The sequence below is a fragment of the Colletotrichum phormii genome (assembly GCF_030913505.1).
Source record: "Colletotrichum phormii strain CBS 102054 chromosome Unknown BDP81scaffold_5, whole genome shotgun sequence".
Lineage (NCBI taxonomy): Eukaryota > Fungi > Ascomycota > Sordariomycetes > Glomerellales > Glomerellaceae > Colletotrichum > Colletotrichum phormii.
Genome location: NW_026851447.1, coordinates 1,387,717 through 1,408,867, shown reverse-complemented (window position 1 = coordinate 1,408,867; position 21,151 = coordinate 1,387,717). Strand labels below are relative to the sequence as shown.

Genomic DNA, 21,151 nt, shown 5'->3' with positions numbered 1-21,151 from the left:
TCGATCCGCCGCACGCTAGCGACGGCCCAGCTCATTGTCCCATGGTTGCCGCTCAAGAATGGATTGCACGTTGTCAGCCGCCTCTTCCACATGTCGGAGTCTACCTAGCATGGCGTGCATGTGTGAGATATGTCACGAGTGTCGAGTATCGAGTGTCTTGGGTTGTGTCAGCTCAACAACAAGCAAACTGCATACCTAGGTATTAGTTGGATGATTGGAGGCGTCCCCCGAGCTCACCTTACCTCACCTCACCTTCCCTTTTCTCCCTCTCTCATACGGAGTACGGATAATACATAGTCTCTCGGTTTCTCTCACCTTGAACCCACCTGGGAGATTCAGGCAGGGTGTCAGGTGCGGCGTAGCGAGGAAGCGCAAGGCCGGTAATAAGCTGACCCTGGGAGATCCCTTAAGGCTCCTCCTTTCGTGTCGTCTTCGAGGCTGGTCCTCTTTTTTTCCCAGAATCCCAGGTACGAGGGTTGGGAACCTGGGATGGACATGGCTCTCTTGAGAAATCCAATCCAAGACTCCTGGGACCTGGAACTTGCAAGGGATCCCCCCCTGCCGCCCGCTCTCAATCCCCTTCCTTCCTCCTTCCCCTTGCAAGTCGACCAAATGCCTCGGTACTCTCTAGATGTACCGGAATACATCCGACATTTTCGCCCGCCTTGCCTTCCTCAACTGCCACGCACTCAGGGCAGGCAGTACCTCCTCCCCAGTAAGGTACGAAGGGCGGGTACGGAGTACGGATAGTGGGATCAAAGTGGCTATTACCGACGGCGCGGATTGCTGGGTTGTCTCCACTGGCCCTTGCCGTTCCCATTTGCCCTGGCACTGGGTTCTTTTTCTTTTTTTATTCCTACGTCTCCGTATCATTCTCTTTTCCAGAATCTTTTCCTTCTCTGGCATTTTTCACATTTATTCCTCCGATGGTTTCTTCTGCCCCTCTGTCCTCCAAGTACCTGCCTTAGTCACCTACACAGTGAGGTACCTGGTCCCATACCCTCGTGCATCCCCTGCCCCTGGTTGGAGTAGGGACCCCACGCCTAGCGTACCACTGATGATCTTCTTCTCTTTACTTTTTTCGCTGGCTCCCTCTTGGTCTTGGTCTTAGTCTTGGTCTTCGTGATCCTCAGATCCTCATAATCACATCAGGTCGCCAAGAATTATATCACCACCGCTTGGACGCACATTTCGAACGGATGGATGGATGACGGATCCTGAGCAGAAAGGGGGCGCCCTGCTCATGTGTGATGCTGACGGTCCTCCAGCTTCCATAGTCTATACTACCGTACCGTCCTTGCATGGTCGTGCGATCCATCCGGAATTCTGTCCTGGCAGACCACGCAAGTCTACGAGCGAACGGACGCACAATCCCGAGTGTTTTGACCCCCCACCCCCAACCGGCCGGCTTTTTACTTCATCTCTTGCACTTATTCGCAACGCCTGCACCGCGACCATGAGGCAGAAAGAAGAGGTACACGAGCAGTCCGACGTCGACCATGACCTCGTGTGGGTGCAGAGTCTCGCGTGTTGCTGCAGTTTGAGCCTGTTCATTTCGTCCATACTGCAGCTACCGGAATTGGAACAATGTGCCGCTGGTCGATCAATACGAAGGTCATTGACTCGCCGCCGCCGCGCGCCGCCGCGCGCCGCCACCTCTTACGGATGCTCTGCCTTTAACAGCATTTGTTTTTTCGCCGCACACGCCTGACGACTCATTCGCCATGCCTTTCTTTGCTTCGTCTCACAGCGCGCTCATTTGTCTCGCCAGTCGAGTCAAAAGTTCTGGCCCAAGGTCGTCTCTTGAAATGATGCCGCGGCCCCTCCCTCCTTTGCCGTCTTATGGCGGAGCGCCGGCGAAGGCCGTGTGTCCATGTTCTTTCAATTCTCCTCGCAACTAGCCACCTGCTGGCCGCATGTTCGGAATATTCGTTCGAATTACTGGATACGCCGTCTTCTTGGACAAGAGTCTGGTGTTTGGGGACATGGTGGTCGTCCCTACAACGCTTAACCGGCCTGGCCCGTCCAGCGCCACCTCTTGTTCCCCTTTTCTCTTTCGAAACAGCTATTCTGGGGAAGTCAACAAGGCCAGGCGAAGACAGGCAAAGAAGGGAGGCTGGTTGGCGTGTTCCATGAGGTATCCATTTTGCGTTCCGTTCTTCGAGATCACCGACAGGCGCATGGGTTGTGGTTCTTTTGACTCTCTCCAGCCGGTAGGGACAGGCCCGAGTGGACCACCAAAGACCCAAGACTCAAGAGACCCGAATACCAAACGAGTTGTTCGTCCACCCCCCGGCCCGGCGCAGGGATGGCCTTGGTGCTAATCGCCCCAGCGTGCGATGAGCGTGGCACGGCATGGCATGGGCATGGCAGCATGGATAGTTATCTCGTCTTAGCAGCCGTCCGTCAGTGGTGGGTGGGTAGTAAAGTTGTGAGTGGCAGCAGACTCAGAGTTCCCTCAGTCCACCTGACGGGGTTGGTTGACGATGCACTACCGTGTACGAATGGCCAACGGCAAATGACGAGGCCTGCCGCCGCAGCAGCAGCACCAGCAGTGGCACCAGCGAATGCAACTGCTGTTTCTGATGCCTTCATTCGCTACTCACGATACTGCCGACAGGAAATGCGCTTTCTCTTTGGTCCCCGATCTCCGTGTTGTTACGCCTCCGGTGCCACTCTGCTGGGGCAACGACAATGCAGCCGTATCGGCCGGAGCGGAGGTTGACATACGTAGTGGCCCGCTCTATGGCGTGGCGTAGCAGACGAATCTGCGGCTTGCATGTACGCAGTACGTATGGTTTCTCACTCGGTGAGACCCCGAGGAACTACTTGATGAGGAGGTGTTCATGGCACAGTCCTACTGCACGCCGCTGCTTGCTTGCGACGGCCACTGCCACTCCCGATGCCGCCGATGGCTGTTACTGCCGGCGGTCGGGCGATAGGCGGTGGGCGGATTAGGTGGTGTTGGCAATAGGCGGTGGCCGTGGCTTGTCAAGGCCCCGGACACGGGGGGGAACGACTTCACAAAGGGACCTCTCCACGATGACGCGCTAAGGCTGACTAGAAGCGAGTAGTGGGCTGGACATGGAGGGGGAGTGAAGGGACTCTACGGCTTTTGAGGCGTCGATGAGGCGTACCGTACCTGACAGAGAAAAGGGCAAAGTGCCAAAAGATCACGGACGGGAACTGGAAGGGATGCCGAGTCGAGATGTGATGGGAGGGAAGAGCTGGACAAGAGGAAGGGAGGAAGCATGACACGGCCTGGCACGTTAAGAGAGATGTACCGAAAGAGTTGCTGCTCGGTGCGTTACATATGCGACGAGTACGGAAGGGATACTTCTGGCCCTGCATTTCCTACACAACGAGACGGACATTGGCAACACCATCATCAACAACACCACCAAGCCGTCCATCACTATCAGTGCTCCTCCGAGGTACTCCTGCTCCTACCTTACGAGGCGGCAGGACATGGTCAACCACGAACACCCCCATCCACCCAACTCCTATGAAGCCTGACTACATGTTGCCCTGACCTCGTGCTCACATTGGAACTCTCTCTTCCACACACACACACACACACACACACACACACACACACTCATCGTCAGGTATACAGGGCAGGGTACAGTGGGTGAGTGACAGAACCAGTCCAAAATGGGAGGGGGGGGGCGAGAGGATGGATGGCGGCCCAGTGGCCAGTGGGTGCTGCCGCTAAAAGATGAAGCTCCGGGTGTGTAGCGTGTGCCGTGCGGGAGTGTGTGTGGGAGCGTGGGAACGTGTGGAGGGTCTGGTCTGGCACTGCACTTCTCTCTGCGAGACTGCGAGACTGCGAGTCTGCACTCTGTCTGCATTGAGAATGCATTGAGGATGCATTGCCAGCAATTTCACCCAAGTTCCCCCAACCCATCCAAGCGCATATTCCCCTTGGACCTTTGGGTCCTAGTTCCTAGCCCGGCGGCGGAGAGAGTACGTACCCGATCTGGGTCCACCGTCCGTCACTTATGGAGACTCAATGAAGCTGATGTACGGAGCACCTTGCTCTGCCTCACTACTTACCTTACCTTACCGATACTTCGAGGCCCATCCTCCCCCCCTTTCTGAGGTGGCACCCCCTTCAGAGAGAGACTGAGAGGCAAAGGGGGGAGAGGCTTCACCGTCCAGTTTAGTGTGCCGACACCCTCTGTACGCTACTATGCAGTAGAGTAATGTAGGGTCAGGATATGGGAGCCAAGTCAAAAGTACCTCTCCACCAGTCCACGGATGACTAGTGACCTCCCTGGGCCCTTTCTCCTTCCATGGACGCTACGGCGCTCTCTCATACACACATTGGATGCATGTACCTCTCTCTATGCCCGCCGCCTATGCCTCGTCCTTCTACGTTCAGGTACTTGCTCTCTGCACTGCAACTCTATGTAGGATGTACGTACCTTGATCCGGTATCTGTACCTGACCTGTTCCTACCCTCCCATACCTTACCGTCTTAATATTATTGTTTGGCTTTAACATGCTCCAGTCCTCCTGGCGTTTTGTCACTACTCTCACTCACACTCACCTTCTCCTTTTTTTTTTTTTTTTTTTTTTTGCTTCTCATCCCTTCCCCGGCCGCATACTGCACTGACCTGACCTGACCTGACTTGGGCTGGGGCCTGACCTGACCGTACTTACCGACCGTATTTCTCTTGCCTCTCTCCCACGTCCCTGCCCACTTGATAGACGTACTCGTTCTCTTCTTCTTCCTTCCTTCTCCGTTTGCAATTTCCTCCCCCCATTTGTAATTAACAGACGGATATCCTCTCTGGCTTGCTTCTTGCGCTCTTTCACACTCACTCCAGACCTGTCCCTCATTACCTCTGGATATCCCACACCCCCTGAGCAATCTCCGTCGCAGCTGCTACTGTTCCTGCTCTGGCTCCTTCCTGCTCCTTAAACAATAACCTCGCCGCCCTCGCTCGCCCTCCAATAGACTTTCACCCTTTCCCTCCTCACGAATCCTCACTCTTACAACCTCCAACTACTGCGGCATTCTTACCTCGCCAACAAGACCCAACCAACAACCGATAAACACTGTACACCCACTCGACCGCATCCTCGGGCTCAGAGTTCCCGTCACTTCCAACCAACAACATTTCAGAAGTGACTTGGCCGCTTGTTTGCTTCTCAGCCGTGCCTCTGCAGCAAGCACGCTCCCACAACGGACTCCTTCTGTGGTCCAGCCGCTCCTTCCTGCTGCGCTGCGCTTCTCGACTTGAGCAAACATCCCTCGGCCGATACATCCACCGCTGATTCTCGTACTCGACGACTGCAACTACTGCTGCATCCCGCCCCCCGCCCAGCTACCGCTGCTCTTACTGCACTCTTTTATCACATCCCGTAAGTTATAACAAGCCTACTTGGCTTACCCGGCCATAGATGGCTGCAAACTCGCGGGCGTCCTCCCTCCCCCCCCCTCCCTTCGACACTCCCTAGTTCATTACACAGAACTCCGGGAACCAGCACCTGCATTCGCCCGCGTGTGTGTCGCTCACGAGACCTCTTCGTCTCACAAAACTACCGACGCTTGTTTGCGGCCATCCGACTAGATATACTCTTGCTAACTTGCTCCCTCGGGGAACACCAGCCATACCATAACTTCCCAATACTCTTGGGTTTCTTAGGCTCTGCAACTTGCTCCAACACCGATCTCCAGCGTGTAACCTTGGATCTGAATTTGGTTTCTGACCAATCTCTGTTGAAACCGCGAATTCCGACAACTCGAAGGCCAGTCGAGCATAACTTCTTAACGCCCATCGAACCGACCGGACGAGAATCTCAAAGATGGCGGGTGATCAGGGAGCCGGTGGTGGCATAGAAAGCAACCGTCGCCATCTGTCGACATCGAATCGAGCCAACGGCGAGAACGAGCCCATTCAGGAGACTGAGCCCCAGGCTGGCAAGCAGACGCAACAAGAGGAGGCGAAACCCCAGTTCAAGCAATCGTCACAAGTCTCTCCTAGAGGCTTCAACCCCCCTTCAAACACATCAACGCCCACAACAGCACCCCTATTGGCCAGGGCATCATCTAACAGCTCTACTGTTTTAACGCCGAATGCGCCGACAGACAGCTACTTCGGAAGTGTGCCGGAGGTTAAGGCTTCCGCTCCCCGGATCTCTCGGCCGATTGAGCCCCCCGTGACAAAGGTGACTTTGAGCGAGTTGGACGTATGCAAAATTATGCACAACCCAAAGTTACGTCATGATATCAACTTTGATCCGGAGTTGCACTTCCGCCCTAATCTGGACGGCGACAAGGGCAAGAGGAAACAGCACAAGGCCGACCTTTTCTGGACCACCCTTCAGGAGCAGCTCGCCCAATTTGTGAGGGAGCCAGAGTTCTTCTTTACTACGCACGGCCAGGACGACGATTGGTGCTTGCCATCTTTGTTGAAGGCTGTCAAGGAAATCATTCAGACTTTGGTGCCCCAAAGAGACAGAGTGTACTTGGACGAGGGGCTCAATGTCGATCTGCTGATGCAGCAGTTCTACCGGGGAATCGCAGACCTTGAGAAGCTGGCTCTCTGGCTGTCTCGAGTACTCAAATCACACTGCGCTCCGATGCGTGACGAGTGGGTGGATCAGATGTACACCCAACTGAGCAACGGAAACAGGACCAACAACGTGGATGAGCTTGTCAAGGGCATGAAGAGCCTGCTCAGTGTTTTGGAGGCTATGAAGCTCGACGTTGCCAACCATCAGATTCGCTGCCTTCGGCCGATCCTCATCGAGGGAACTATTCCGTTCGAGCGCAAGTTCTTCGAGAAGAAGATTCAGGGAAGCAAGCTGGACGTCACTCAAGCAAATGCCTGGTATAGGGATGCCGAGCAGAGATATGCTGCTTCTGTGTCTCCCATTGCAGCCCACTCTTTCGGTGAGATGTCCGTCTTTTTCGAGGCCATCTCTCGCCTGGTCTTGCCCTCAGTGTCAGAAAAGGCGTTGCCAAACACCTTCATCTTTGACGAAGAGCGTTTCAACAAGCTCCGTGCGGATATGTTGGACGCCATCAACTTGGAGGTCTGCATGCGCATGTACGACGACCTTGAGAGAGTCGGGCGGTTGAACGCTCCCCTCTTCGCCAGCTCCTTCTCACAGTTCGACGACGAGCCCCGCAGTCGCCCTCTCTCCATGACCCCCGATTTCAACTTCAACACTCCGCCCTCGCGGCCATCAAGTCTCGCCTTCAGCTCCGGCGATTCTGCCACGTCATCGCCGCGGTCTTCTCTCATCCTTCCGCCTCAACCTACGTCCGATCCCACAGAATCTCTTGCCAAGGCTAGGGATGTCTACAACTCTTTGGTCGCGCTGCTCCACACCTCGCCCCCGCCGCGCAGGCACGAGTCTCGCTGGGAAGCCATTGCTCCCTCGCTGGCCCTTCAAATCTTCCGGTTCACCAACGCTCCCGCCGACATGCTTCCGGTATTCGAGTCCAAGCTTGCTTCTCACGTTTGTGACATCAACAGTCCCTTGTTTCAGGAGGTCGAGGCACATTTTCACCACAGACTTCTCATGGAGCTCCAGAAGCGAGTTCGCGAGTTCCGCGGGCTCACTGGAGTCGGTCTCTTCACCGTAGCCACTGGCGGCCGTGTCCAAGGCTCGGGACGATCGATTGGCAGTCCTGAACGCGAGAGCTCGGTCTCTGACAGCAACCGGGAGACCCGGGACGATGGCGGAATCGAGGACATGGCGACCCGCTTGGCACACCTTGGTATTCTCCACTGGAGAGTATTCGCCGGCCTCGCATACACCGAAGATGAGCAGGTCGACAGCTTGATGGAAATGAACCAGTTCTAAGGCACGCAGCCTACCCTTCCAATCAACTCCATCTAATCAAAAGGGATGCTGGTCGCAAAGACAAGCAACCCGACATGCCCAAGCAAAGGGCTTCTCTATTATGTCTGGTCGAACAACAATACCCCTTTTTACAGTATTTTAATTCTGCATTTGGCAACTATTCTCGCAAGACTCTATTTGGCTACGGGGGGTTACGGAACCTTTAGACGGTGTTTGGGGTATCAAAGCATCAAGCTCGCGAGCACCTTGGCCGCGATGATCACTTGGTTTAGGCGTTGCATGGGGGAGGTGGTTACATCCAGATACATAGCGCACTTTTTTGCATTGCTGAGACAGAAAAACAAGAGTCACATTTGCCATTAACTATCTGCTCTTTCTCTCTTACCCGTGTTCCGTCATTGATTGTGGTGAGTGATTGGCACCTCAAGTGCAAATGTTTGTCTGTCGGCTGTGTCCGCTGTGAAGTTGCATCCTCCGCAAAGCAAGCATGTGCCATTGTTGTCGTACGAAAAGAAAATAAAAAAATTATGCTGGAACGGTCTTGAGGCAGCCACAATCACAATCACATGCGGATGCCGGGTGATATCCAATCGGTGAGTTTTCTCCTCACGCATCGATTCGGGACATGGGGTGTGTGTCTCTCATCTCAGTTGATAGTGCAAATGTCTGTATGTACATTTTCCATCTAGGACATTTTCGGGGGCAGGTTTCTGTGCTGTTTGTGGCTCTTGACCAAGTCTGGACTACATTCCATGGGTCGGAGCTGGTGGTTACTACGAAATTGGATTTGCTGAGGGAGAGGAAAATGTGCAGTGATGACCGGTGCTGGGCAGACGTGGTAATAATCTATGGGTCTTTGTTATCTACCTTTGGTTGAGTCTTGACAGCTGATTATTTATCGATATCAAAGGTTCTGCAGAGGTCACATTTCAGTTTTTTTAGTTTTTTTTGTAAGTCTAGAAAAAGAAATCTCTTGTTAGTCTCTCGTGTTCTGCTCGCCTTTTCGCCTTATTTGTCTCCTCACTTGATTTTCACTTGGTCATAAGCTCAAGCCTGCAAGAGGTAGTGTTGAAGAGAGTGAGGGATGTATCAAACCGCGGAATTCGAATATAGTATTGGGTGTTAGATAGGCACACCCTCGATTGAAGTAGGTATACACGATCAGGAAGCTGAATCCAAAGGCTTCGGCGATTATCTTTTAGCAGTTCCAAGTCACTCCAAAGGGAAAGAAGATAATGGGAAGCCACGATGGAAGGAAGGCAAGAAGCAAAAGGCAGAGTCGGGAAGGCACCAGCAACCATTATATCGTATGCCTCCTAGGAAGTCTAGTGCATGTTCTTCCTAACAACAAATACCGAGCCGATGACCGAGGGGTGAGGGTCGTGAAGTCTTGACTAGTCCGTGATGTTCCGGATTATTTCTGGACTACAGCATTCGACCCTCGGCTGGCTCCTGTTGTTTTTGCTTTTTCCCCTTTTTCTTTGAAAAAAGAGAAAAGTTCAGGTAGACAGACAGACAGACAGACAGACAGACAGACAGACGTGTGAATAGACGAGAAGATGACGGCTAAAGCTTGTTCAACATGCAATTCAACAAATCCGGTGATGATCGCTCAAACCTTTGTACTCCGGCAAAGATAGCGCAGCCTCAGAAGTAGAGGATATCGATCCTTCAGGCTTTTCGGCCACTTTCCCTTTCGACTGAGGATTCTATCCATCCGAGTCATTACCCAGTCTGTTATCGGATGTCTTGAAGAGTTTGTTGTTGGGAGTTTATTCTTCTTGAGGCCGGTGTGAGGGTACGGCCTATTCTAGTCTCCCATCCTTCCAATGTGCAACTCTCTTCCTGGTACGAACGGTACGTCGTGAGAAATTATCGTTGAATTAGAGGTTGCTTTTTCTGCTATCCCTGTTCGCATCTCCCTTGTATCTTCGAGATAGATCAAACATTACCATTACAATTACCGCATCGTAGAAAATACTCGAAAACAAAGTGGCGGATTTCGACATCGTAAGGCCCCATGTTCATCACTATGTCCAAGAATTGATACTCGGACTTCTGATGATGTGTTCTCTTAAATTTTCATTGATAGCTATTGCGGTGCTGGCCATGTATTAACTGGAGGCCACCATGAGAAGACCGCCGCGAACTGATGGGTCTTATATAGATTCTCTACCAGCGAGCTAGAATAGGGGATAGGCTGATTCAACCACGTCAGGATCATTAGCATACCCTGCAATATCCGCTCTGAGGATAGTTCTCCTGTCCCGAGGTCCCTGTAGGCCATACTATACTTACACGAAAGGACATCCTCCTCACGAGTCTTTCGACTTCTTGTCAAATGGGTGCTGGTTGGCTAGAAGAGGCTGAGTACAAAGCAAGAAATAAGGACACTGAATTCAAGACGCTCACCAGTGTTTCTTCACGATTAAGTTGCCAGTACTTTGGCAGCTCGATCGTTCTCGCTATGTTTCGATTCTACAGGGGGATCAATCTTGGGCGTTCGCTACTGAAGCCAATGTTATTACCTCCCCAATTACAATGCCAACAGGTTAATGTATGTCTCTGGAGTGAATCCTTGGTCATAGCCAAGGTGCTCTGGTTACCTGGGAAAATGTTGTCTAATGAGACTCCCGTCGGCCCAAGTATGCTCCAGAGTATCTGGATGCTTCCACCGATCTTCGATCCAAGTATTAATAGAGGGGTGGAGGGCGACATATGCTATTTCAAGACAAGATATCATGGAACAAGACCGAAGACCCAAGACAGACCTCACTTTGAAAACCACTGATGTGGTTGGCCCAGTCTCGGGGAGGAATTCTCCGCCTCAGCAAACATGCGATGGTAGACGAGTCTAATTTTCATGGACCTGGTACGACAATGTGCAAGTATCAAGGCTACAATTCATACGGAAGGGTTGCAAATATGTATGTTTTGTTCCTTCACATCATTGATACTAATCTAATTCGACGTGTACTCGAGAATGAGCTTATCGATGACTGCTTCTCCGTAAGTCTGTTCAGAATGCGTTGCACCCGCAGAAAATTACATATCAGATGCAAAGCTCATGAGCCTCAGATCACTTTGCTGACTAGGACCGCGGCACATCACTCTGAGAGCAATTAAGGCATCGTACACAGACAAGAAGGCACATAATCGTTGTTTCAATGTTTCCATGTAAACGGAGCGCTGATTCTGGAAGCTTGAAAACCATCCATACCACGGTCTACAAATATCAATGACATCCAGAGCAACGCCAATATCGTTTACCATCGATGGTGGCAGAATTTGTTGCATTACTTCCACCGTCATCCGACGACAAGTACGGACAATACCCATATACTACTGATATCGTTATGCAGGTCTCATTGACCACAGCCGTATTATCTCTCTTGCGCCTGGCGCTGGCACCCATGTAACAAAGCAATGATTCATTTCCCAGACCAACTCCAAACCATATAACAAGTCTTTTCGTACCCCCGTCGAGAGGGGTTCCGCGCTCGCGCAATCATACAAAGGGGTGTTGAGTGTTTAGTTGATGAGCATGGAGACCTATCGTAGCCCAGTTAGAAAGTGCAGAGAGGAAAGACAAGGGAAGGGAGACTTGCCGCCATGACGACACAGCATAAGCTGATGTATGGACTTAACCGTTCGCCTACTCTCGCGAACTTCCAAAATATACCCATGACGCTGCCGAACGATTTTAGCCAACAGGTCTCTCCACGAGTGCGTGTCATCAGTGACCCTACCCGTCCTTGTTCCGGTCCATGATGGCGGGCATGAGCTGGTGCGCGTATGCGCATGTGCAAATGAGGAGGAGAATGACGAGGAGGAGCGACTGGAAGTTGAATAGGGCGGTCTATGTCAAGTTTTAGTATGGCTTGTTATACTAGACGTGATCGCGGAGCTTGACTTACCATGGTTGCAAGTTGAATCCCTCTGCGAGGGGTAGTTGGCGACTTGAACGGGGGGGATTTGGGAAAATGGACAAGCTAGCTTGAAGGTCGCGATCCAAGTGGCCTAGGGGTGCAGTTGTCTTCAGCCTCTCCTCAGTGGACAAGGTGGCCCGGAGAATTTGTGGCACATGTGGCCTGAGCTTGAGCTTCACACCAGCCACGTTTGGATGACATAACGCCACCCCCACAGTCAGCAGGGGTGCTCTCGATCAGGTCCAGAACCTGAGGCTCAGCTTGCAAGGTTACGATAAGATAAGGTCCCTGCCTTCCATTCTGAGGTGTGCCGTCTGTCACTCACTCTCAAGCACCTACCTAATTTCATCCGCAACCTCCTCCACGACAACCATACCCTAGCAAACCCGACTCCGAACTTGCGCGCATCGCGAAAGAGCCTTTGCGACCTCCTCCAGAGCGAACTCATCGAAAATCAGCAACGTCTTGCTCACTTACGTCGGATAATCAGCCATATCTGCCCATCATGGAGCCTCGCGCCCGCGCCGCCAAAAATGTTGGCAAAATGAACTTCAGCCACAACGAGCGTATGTTCCTTCCTCTGCAGGACCCAGCGACACAAGACACCGGGCCATATACTAATCAAACGCGCACTCTGTAGTGGCTCAACTACTTTACGCCCACGGCGACGTGAGGAACCCGCTCCCCGAAACGATTCGCGTTCTTGACGAGATCGTAACCGAGTTCATCCAAGGCATGGCTTTCGAGGCGACGCGCGCGGCAAACTACGCAGGACGGCAAAAGGTCAAATACGAGGATTTCGAGTTCGCGTTCCGCAAGAACGACGCCTTTCTCGGAAAGGTTCAGGAGGTCTTTGAGAAGAAGGGCGAGATCGAGTCGGCCAAGAAGATTTTCACAAAGGACGATGAGGCGGTGCTCATGAAGGACGCTGCGGACCAGGAGCACGGCAAGAAGGATAAGGCCGCCAACGGTACGGGCGAAGCTTCGGGTACGGCGGACGCGGCGGTGAAGCAAGAGGAGGAGCTGGGCGAGGCGGACGATGACGCTGATGCCGAGAGTGAGGTTGCGGGACGACCGTCGAAAAGGTTCAGATTGGACGGAGATGGGAAGTGAGCCAACTCCGGGTAATATGGGTGGAAAGTACGGCCATTTGGGTTCTTCTTTTGGGAATGAGGCATAGCATTAGGCGTTTATTGGATGGTCGTCTTGGGGTATTGATTCGATATCATCATTACAAGGGGGTCTGGCTTAGGAGGAAAACAGGTCACAAAAAGCATAATACTCACGATAGTCAAATGGACACCCACGAGTTGGAGGATGTCGGTTTTTGGATGACTTACTGCAAAAGGCGGCTTAAATTTTCCTGGGGATAGCAACTGAGTTTCGGAGACCAGCCGAGATCTCGAGGAAATGAGCCAGGTACCCATGCATTTCATCGACATCTCGTCCGTGGACCAAGCATCAAGGGCTTTTGTGTCGATATATGTAGCATCGTTAGCTAAGACTCGGTCTGCTGCGCTGTGAATGAGTTGAGAGAAAACCACAAGGTTAGGAACGTCGAACATTTGTGGACAAAGATTTGTGATTCTTCCATGGACAATCGACGCCATAGCTCGTTTACCTACAGCTTACCGGAGACAATAACTACTACTGGAGTCGAGAGGAATGCTATCAAGGTTCAGCCGCTTACATTTTCGACGTGCTAACAAAAGGCTTAAACTTTAAAGTCTGCAAGCAACAAGAAACACGGGTTTCTGGCATCTGCCCGAGTCATCCAATCCCATTTGCTCCGAATCGGTGCCGGGCCGCCCGCTGTCGGGGTTGGTGCGAGTGGATCCGCGCCGAGAAAGTGGGCTGGTTTTACCCCCGGCAAACGACATCCGGCGCACTTCCCAGCGCCTTCCTTCTCTGGCAAAACCTGGGAAGATGGTGTGGTTGCGATATCGGGGGGGGAGGAAACTACCTAATCGGTGTACAGGTAACACCCAATGATGATCACACTGTTTCTTTTTTCTCGGTGTCGGCGGCGCATCAGCGAAACAAAAGGGCGCCCTTGCCAGCGGGTCGACGCCGGGCTAGCGGTAGCGGGGGGTTGGTTGGTTGGTTTCTCTCGAATCCTCTGGGCGTTTCCCAAGTGGGTTGGTTCGTGACCATTCGATGCTGGTGATTCCCACTCCACCCGCAGCTCTTTTCCTCCAGCAAATCCGCACTGCTGCATTCGCCGATACTGACACACTTTGGCCCTTTGAGTGGCATGGAGGGGTCATTTTCTCACGCATCTGCCACTTACACCCAGCAAAAAGAGAAGACGGGATGCATGGGTGGGAGACGTGGTGGTGGGCTATGCAGGCACGCCAGGTAACATGTGCCCACGCCGCCGCACGCAATCAACCAAACACATTTTGCCCATCGATACTCCTCCGCTCCCACCTCCGCCCCCGTCTCCGCCCTGGCGAGGAACTATCCCGAGTGACTGACTGAATGACTGACAAGCAGGGCCCCCATACCCACTACATTACTCCAGCCTCCCCACGTCCGATGAACGATGGGGAGTCCCTTCCTTTCTGCACCTTTTTTTCCTTTCTTGTGACTACACCCCGCTTCATTGCATGGTCGAAAATCTCTGTCTATCTCCGTTCAAGTGAAGAGTAAATTCTTACACATTAGTCGCTGGTTTGAATATCGGTTGAGCTGTCGGAGATCACTTCTCGTACCGGAAATACATATCTTGTTTCCTACTTACCTACGCCGGCTCTCCTGCTTATACCCTACCTGGCTTTGAACCTATAGACATGACCTCACCTAGCCGCCATGTCCGAACAGAAGCAGAATCATGATAGCCTGTCCGTTCCTCGGAACACCGAGGCCAAGACGAGATTTGATAATGAACCAGAACACACGGATGATACCAGCCAGAGGTTATCGATAGACAGCAAGATGTCTTGGTCACACGACCACGGAAAGGGACTCTCAGCCCTACCAGACCCAGACTCGTTCCGCAGATTTTCTACAAGCCCGTTCCAAAATGGGAGAGCGTCGCCGTTGCCAGGGGCAGAGTGTCCTCCGCCGATATTACAGAGCTCTCGAAAGACGACCAAAATGGCGGCGTTCTGGCAGACCAACAAGGGCGTCGTTTTGGTGGCATTATCACAACTATTCGGTGCTCTGATGAACCTCACAGCAAGGCTCCTCGAACTCGAAGACGAAGGGATGCACCCACTACAGGTCCTCTTCGCCCGGCAAAGCGTCACGATGGTCTGTTGCTGTCTTTACATGTACTACATGAAGACGCCCGACTTCCCCTTTGGAAAGAAGGAAATCAGATGGCTGCTCATCGCCAGAGGTGTATCGGGCTTCTTCGGCATCTTTGGCATGTGGTACTCGATGATGTACCTCCCCCTTGCCGAGGCCACCGTCATTACTTTCTTGGCTCCCAGCGTCGCCGGTTACGTGTGCTACCTCGCCATCCGCGAACCGTTCACCAGAAACGAGCAAATCGGCACCGTCATCGCCTTCTTCGGCGTCGTCCTCATCGCCCACCCGACCTCGCTTTTCTCCGGGGACTCGACGTCCACGGCCGCCACCACCGCGCCGGAAACCCCAGGTCTGAATAACGGGACAATGACCTCGACGCTGCCGGGACTGAACCACCAGGCTACGACAGCGGAGCGGCTGATGGCCATCGGAGTTGCGATAGTGGGTGTATTCGGGGCTGCGGGGGCATTCACGACCATCCGATGGATCGGGAAGAGGGCACACCCGCTCATCTCAGTAAACTACTTTGCGACGTGGTGCACCATCGTCTGCGCCGTCGTGCTCACCACCGCGCCCATGCTCGAGATCGGACAACCCGCCCTGCGATGGGGCCTCCCGCAGACGGGACGGCAGTGGCTCTTCCTCGTGCTGCTGGGCGTGTTCGGGTTCGTGATGCAGTTCCTCCTCACGGCGGGGCTCGGCACGGATCGGTCGAATCGGGCCAACGCCATGGTGTACACGCACATGCTCTTCGCGGCCGGGTTCGACCGCTTCATCTTTGGCAACGTCATGGGGTGGATGAGTCTCGCGGGCTGCGGGCTGATTATCGGAAGTGCGCTGTGGGTGGTGCTGACGAAGAGAGCGCCGGTGCCGAAGAGGGAGGCGGATGTGGAGGTTGACAATGTGCGGGATACGGAGGCTGTGCCGATGTTGGCTGATATGGATGGTGGAAGGACGAGGACTTTGAGCTACAGAGAGTGAGGTGATGATATATGACGGCTTACGATGTATGACGATTGGATATACGTCACAAGATGATGAAAAGGAGCCCGGGAATAGATTTATTGGCTAGTGTCGTACGATACTTGATAGACGCCTAGAATGGGGATCTTGGGCATATTGTATCAATATTCGTTATCAAGTCAGGCAATAGACATTCAAACTCGCCAAAAGTTCAGTCCTCAACATGCCGTCTTGACTGATATCCCTTATGTGCATATGTACGGAGTTACACCGAAAGAGAATGGAAAGACGGAATAGGAGACTTCAAGCTACGAGGAAGCAAACCTCTGGCTTCTGAGCGAACACGGATATAAATTTACAGCTCAAGTTGAACAAAACACCCACACTCAATCGTCGTACCTCATTTTGCAAAAAACCACAGCGCTGAGATCTAAGGCCCATTAAGATACGAAGGGGCATATTGAAGGACATTCGTAGCTTGCCGCATGACCTCACTCGTGGATGTAAACCCTCTGCTCTGGGAATATAGCTTGCCAGAGACAGAACTCAGAACATGATTTGTCTGTAAAATAGCCTCTTTCACAGAATACTCAGTTCATCTTTCATGGGAAGCCGAACTTCGGCGACAATCTCCGAGCATCGTCGATGGGCCTCTCACTCGACCAGGACCTTGGTGTCTCAAATACGACGTCACAGGGGATTCTTCAGGGGACTTTCGAGAAAAGGTATAGAAACGTGTCGCCAAGCCAGGCGTGTGACGGCGTGCATCCAAGGGGTGACTTCAGGATTCCAGCACGGCGGGACGCTGTTTGTAGTGGTGGAGAGGGTCTCAGTGAGACAGAAGTCTCAACATTCCCGAACGCGGGAACAGAACCGTGATTGAAATTAGCATTTGAGTCAAGTTGACTTATGCACATGGGGTTTGACGGTTTCGATCGCACATCATGGTCCGATGAGAAATTGTACGATTTGGGAGAGACATGCTGTGTAACGCCGACCCTTTAACTTCTACAGAATAATTAGGAGAGTGCCGGGCGCTGTTGAGGGTCGAAGTCTTTGGCGAAATAAGAAGAAGTCGCTTCGAACCGTGTATTCCGTGTCAGTCCTGCCTTGGTGTTGTGTGCAGCATTTGTTCAGTCGGCCAACCCTTCATTCGATGATCTGTCCGTCAGAAATCCAGTTTTATATCTACCAGACCAGTTTAAGTGATATGAAAATATGACACCCTTAGAAAAAATGAAGAGCGAGTGAATAAGCTGAGGCGGTTGGGATGATGTTGAATGAGGCGCAAACGGGAAGCTATCCAGAGGTCACGTGTGGGGCACCCGATTCCTAATGTGTAAGTCGGCGCCTGCACTGTGCACCTGGAAGTTTTGCAGGGATAGACTGAGGCGCGTCGCCCCAAAATCTTTTGGAGCTTCATCCAAATCTGTCTGACACCAATCATCCACCCGCCAACGCCAACGATCAATCACGACCGCGACAAATTTGCCGACAATCCGATCGACTTCCTCGCACACGATTGAATTATTGATACTACACGAATTGATCGCCGGCACCCGACACTTCCGCCGCGAAGATGGTCCAAATCAGCGAGGTTAAGGGAAACAGTCGCGAGAACCGCACGGCTGCCCATACCCACATCAAGGGACTGGGATTGAAGCAGGATGGCACAGCAGAGAAGCAAGCCGCTGGCTTCGTCGGCCAGTCGACGGCAAGAGAGGTGCGTAGCCATTCGATGGCCATAACCTCAGGGCAAGGCAGTCACTAACTTCGCGACAGGCAGCTGGTGTTGTAGTTGACCTCATCAAAGCGCACAAGATGGCCGGCCGCGGCGTTCTGCTGGCTGGTGGACCTGGCACAGGAAAGACTGCCCTCGCGCTCGCCGTCAGTCAAGAACTCGGAACCAAGATCCCCTTCTGCCCGATTGTCGGTAGCGAAATTTACTCGACCGAAGTGAAGAAGACAGAGATGTTGATGGAGAACTTCCGCCGAGCCATTGGCTTGAAGGTTCGGGAAACAAAGGAGGTGTACGAAGGCGAGGTTACGGAGCTTACACCTGAGGAGGCCGAGAACCCTCTGGGAGGGTACGGAAAGACCATCAGCACACTCCTGATCGGCCTGAAGAGCGCAAAGGGACAGAAGAAGCTGCGCCTGGACCCCAGCATATACGAGGCTATCCAGAAGGAGAGAGTCTCAGTGGGAGATGTCGTCTATATCGAGGCCAACACGGGCGCTTGCAAGCGCGTGGGAAGATCAGATGCCTATGCGACCGAGTTCGACCTCGAGGCTGAGGAATACGTCCCCATTCCCAAGGGCGAGGTGCACAAGAAGAAGGAGATCGTGCAGGACGTGACGCTACACGACCTCGATGTTGCCAACGCACGGCCCCAGGGTGGTCAAGATATCATGAGCATGATGGGCCAGCTGATGAAGCCCAAGATGACTGAGATCACGGATAAGCTGCGTGGAGAGATCAACAAGGTGGTAAGCAAGTACATTGACCAAGGTGTTGCCGAGCTTGTGCCGGGTGTGCTCTTCATCGACGAGGTAAGAAATCCTTGAATGTCTGGCGGAGTTGATTGGAACTTGTGGGTTAATCATTCACGACAGGCACACATGCTCGATGTCGAGTGTTTCACGTACCTGAACCGGGCTCTGGAGTCACCCATTGCCCCGATTGTCATTCTGGCATCAAACAGAGGAATGGCCACGCTTCGCGGCACAGATGACATTGTCGCGGCACACGGCATTCCGGCAGACTTCTTGACCCGCATGCTCATCATTCCAACCACGCCGTACCAGGCCGATGAGATCAAGCGTATTGTTCGCATCAGGGCCACCACCGAGGGTGTGCCTATTACCGACGCCGCCCTGGACAAGATCGCGGAGCACGGCGTCCGCATCAGCTTGCGGTACTGCCTGCAGCTGTTGACACCCGCCAGGTGAGTTCACGGTGAACCATGCAATGACAGCTTTGCCCTATTTCCCACCGCCTTTGCTTCATCCCTAAAGCTATTCCCCCATACCCTCTCTGTTGTGGATCATGGATCGACCGGCTAGTGTGAGACATGTGAGCTAACCCCAATGAAAGCATTCTTTCCAAGGCAAACGGCCGCAGCCAAACCGACGTCCAGGACGTGGCCGAGTGCGAAGACCTCTTTTTGGACTCGCGGCGCAGCGCCAGTCTCTTGAGCAGCGAAAGCGGCAAAGGATACATTTCGTGAGACGAGCGCAAGAGATGATGGTTGGACGATACGCGAGGAGAAGTCACGGGGCCCATGTCGGCTTCTTCCTCGAATGAAGGATGGCGACGGCGTTGTAAAAAAGAACTTGTTACAATTATCGAGACCAACAGGTAATCCATGGAGTTGTTCTTTGACATGAGATATTCATCTGGGAAAGAGGACCAGTCATCTGTCGACAAGCGGTCTGGGGGACTCGACTGTATGTGGTTGAATCGGAGTACGAGTGTGGTAAGACGACATGGCGCACGCCTTGGAGCTGCGAGCAAAGGCATTGATACCTTTTCACGTTATCCCACTCGGCTTGGCTGGGCATCCTGAGGTTTGAAGAAGAGAGCGCGCTGTTTGCAAAACAAAACGACTGTCAAGCTTTCCAGATGAGGAAAAAATAGAACCGCCCATCCCGAAAGTTTTGAGACATTACAGGCCGCGAACCAGAAAACCGCAAGTTTAACGAGAGACAACCCACGCACCGCCAATGCCAGTGCCAGTGCCAATGCCAGTGCTATTCTTTCCTAACAATAACTAGATAAAAAATGTCCTTCACCGCGTCTTGTCTTTTTCCTGGCTGCTCTCCCAGAGTTCCCGTTCTGAACCCCGGTTCCCCCTCCCATCCGTCCGTACTTTTGCGTCTGTCATCAGAGACATCACCAACGCCAAACGCATTGTGTCCTGCCGATCAAATTTTAAAATTTCTAGTATCCAACAGATAGAAGAATGAAGCAGAGGAATTTCCTCATGGACCCAGCTTATCCACCCTTTCCCTTCTTTTTCATCACGTGGGAGATGTGTCCAACCAACCTAGCCTAATTTCGGCCGGGGTTGAGTGAGGAGAGGGAGGGGGGGCAGACTTCTTTACATTGTCTTTGTTCCTTTACCGGGGCGGGCTTATGATTGAACATTCCAACCGGGGAACACAGCGCTCTCATCCTCTCTTTGCATTCATTCCTTTGCCGCCGCCTTTAATCTGCTCCCCCCGGTACACAGTCCTCATTCTGATCCTGGCCACACCCACCCAAGGGTCATTGTTTCTGACGTCCCCCCCCCAGCGTAAGAGTCTGCAGTCGGTCTGCGGCTTCCTCTGAAGAGACGGACTGGCTGGCAAAGCAAGGGGGGGGGGGCAGGAGGAAGAGCCCAGTAGCGGCGGCAGAGGCAGCGGATGCTGCATTAGTAGCAGCAGCAACACATGCGGGATAGACATTGCAAATGGTCTGGGCTTGACTGTATTGCTGATGACATGAAAGGAAGGAAATGCCTAAAATAACATGGGGGGGGAGGGGGATGGGAAAGCCGACTGCTTTGAGCAGCAGCACAACGCTTCCCTCGTCTTTCATCTAACCAGGATAAACCTCCACCCTTACCCAACGAGACTTGAACTTGAAGGCGGAGGGATATTCTTCAAAGTCGCGTCTCCATGTCTCGTCGTTGTTCATACCTTTGAGTCATTATCCATCTTTTTACGTCCTCGTCTAGGTCGCTCTTGTTACCGCCGCATCCTTTCCCGCCTTCTTCGGCTCCATCTTCGGACTTGGGAACCGAAACTTGCCCATTTCTTATTCTCAAGGTAAGAGGGCGAGAAAGGCATTTACCCATTTTTTGGCCCATACTCTGTCTCTCCGTCTCCAACGCTCTATGCGAACGGAACACCTGGGCGAGTCCTAGAGAAGAGAGACAGAGACGACGCGGGCACCGGCCACCAGAGGGCAAACGCTTCTTCACAAAGAATACCATTTCCCTCATCTGCAACAACCTTGGGTCTCCGGTACATTCCCGAGACAACATTTCCCACCCCCCAAAGGAGCAACAATCTCTCTCTCTCTTGCGAGCTTACCCTTCTTACCTCTGTTCCGTTTCCTCACTTCTGTTCGTTCGTCCTCCCCGCCTCTCCCTTTGCTCACCACTCAGGACCACCTCATTTCCTGCTCCTCGCCGCCG

The 21,151-nt window shown here is 52.9% G+C and overlaps 8 protein-coding genes across 8 annotated transcripts; 5 read left to right on the top strand and 3 right to left on the bottom strand.

Moving 5' to 3' along the window:
* The first annotated feature begins 1,120 nt into the window (after positions 1 to 1,120).
* Positions 1,121 to 2,010, top strand: BDP81DRAFT_181207 (uncharacterized protein). Its single transcript, XM_060582287.1, has one exon. The coding sequence runs from the start codon at positions 1,208 to 1,210 to the stop codon at positions 1,709 to 1,711; it is 504 nt and encodes a 167-aa protein (XP_060448269.1). The 5' UTR covers positions 1,121 to 1,207; the 3' UTR covers positions 1,712 to 2,010.
* Positions 2,011 to 2,993: 983 nt separating this feature from the next.
* On the bottom strand, positions 2,994 to 3,400 carry BDP81DRAFT_421593 (uncharacterized protein). The gene has a single exon (XM_060589928.1). It carries the CDS (start codon positions 3,349 to 3,351, stop codon positions 3,061 to 3,063), a length of 291 nt encoding a protein of 96 aa, XP_060448268.1. The 5' UTR covers positions 3,352 to 3,400; the 3' UTR covers positions 2,994 to 3,060.
* Positions 3,401 to 5,814: 2,414 nt separating this feature from the next.
* On the top strand, positions 5,815 to 7,824 carry BDP81DRAFT_391737 (T-complex protein 11; the record flags this gene model as incomplete). The annotated part of the gene is made up of 1 exon (XM_060587582.1): positions 5,815 to 7,824. One exon carries the CDS (start codon positions 5,815 to 5,817, stop codon positions 7,822 to 7,824), a length of 2,010 nt encoding a protein of 669 aa, XP_060448267.1.
* Positions 7,825 to 10,896: 3,072 nt separating this feature from the next.
* Positions 10,897 to 11,819, bottom strand: BDP81DRAFT_421590 (uncharacterized protein). Its single transcript, XM_060589927.1, has 4 exons — positions 11,742 to 11,819; positions 11,574 to 11,683; positions 11,433 to 11,514; positions 10,897 to 11,376 (listed from the first exon to the last, which is right to left on the bottom strand). The coding sequence occupies exons 1-4, from the start codon at positions 11,742 to 11,744 to the stop codon at positions 11,356 to 11,358; spliced, it is 216 nt and encodes a 71-aa protein (XP_060448266.1). The 5' UTR covers positions 11,745 to 11,819; the 3' UTR covers positions 10,897 to 11,355.
* A 439-nt stretch (positions 11,820 to 12,258) lies between these two features.
* Positions 12,259 to 12,866, top strand: BDP81DRAFT_447307 (transcription initiation factor IID; the record flags this gene model as incomplete). The annotated part of the gene is made up of 2 exons (XM_060592167.1): positions 12,259 to 12,319; positions 12,394 to 12,866. 2 exons carry the CDS (start codon positions 12,259 to 12,261, stop codon positions 12,864 to 12,866), a joined length of 534 nt encoding a protein of 177 aa, XP_060448265.1.
* A 1,355-nt stretch (positions 12,867 to 14,221) lies between these two features.
* BDP81DRAFT_421587 (integral membrane protein DUF6) lies at positions 14,222 to 16,180 on the top strand. Its single transcript, XM_060589926.1, has one exon. The coding sequence runs from the start codon at positions 14,565 to 14,567 to the stop codon at positions 15,987 to 15,989; it is 1,425 nt and encodes a 474-aa protein (XP_060448264.1). The 5' UTR covers positions 14,222 to 14,564; the 3' UTR covers positions 15,990 to 16,180.
* Positions 16,181 to 17,401: 1,221 nt separating this feature from the next.
* Positions 17,402 to 19,256, top strand: BDP81DRAFT_181162 (TIP49 C-terminus-domain-containing protein). Its single transcript, XM_060582286.1, has 4 exons — positions 17,402 to 17,694; positions 17,754 to 18,521; positions 18,585 to 18,916; positions 19,066 to 19,256. The coding sequence occupies exons 1-4, from the start codon at positions 17,551 to 17,553 to the stop codon at positions 19,196 to 19,198; spliced, it is 1,377 nt and encodes a 458-aa protein (XP_060448263.1). The 5' UTR covers positions 17,402 to 17,550; the 3' UTR covers positions 19,199 to 19,256.
* An 838-nt stretch (positions 19,257 to 20,094) lies between these two features.
* BDP81DRAFT_181139 (uncharacterized protein) lies at positions 20,095 to 20,516 on the bottom strand. Its single transcript, XM_060582284.1, has one exon. It carries the CDS (start codon positions 20,415 to 20,417, stop codon positions 20,142 to 20,144), a length of 276 nt encoding a protein of 91 aa, XP_060448262.1. The 5' UTR covers positions 20,418 to 20,516; the 3' UTR covers positions 20,095 to 20,141.
* Positions 20,517 to 21,151: the final 635 nt, after the last annotated feature.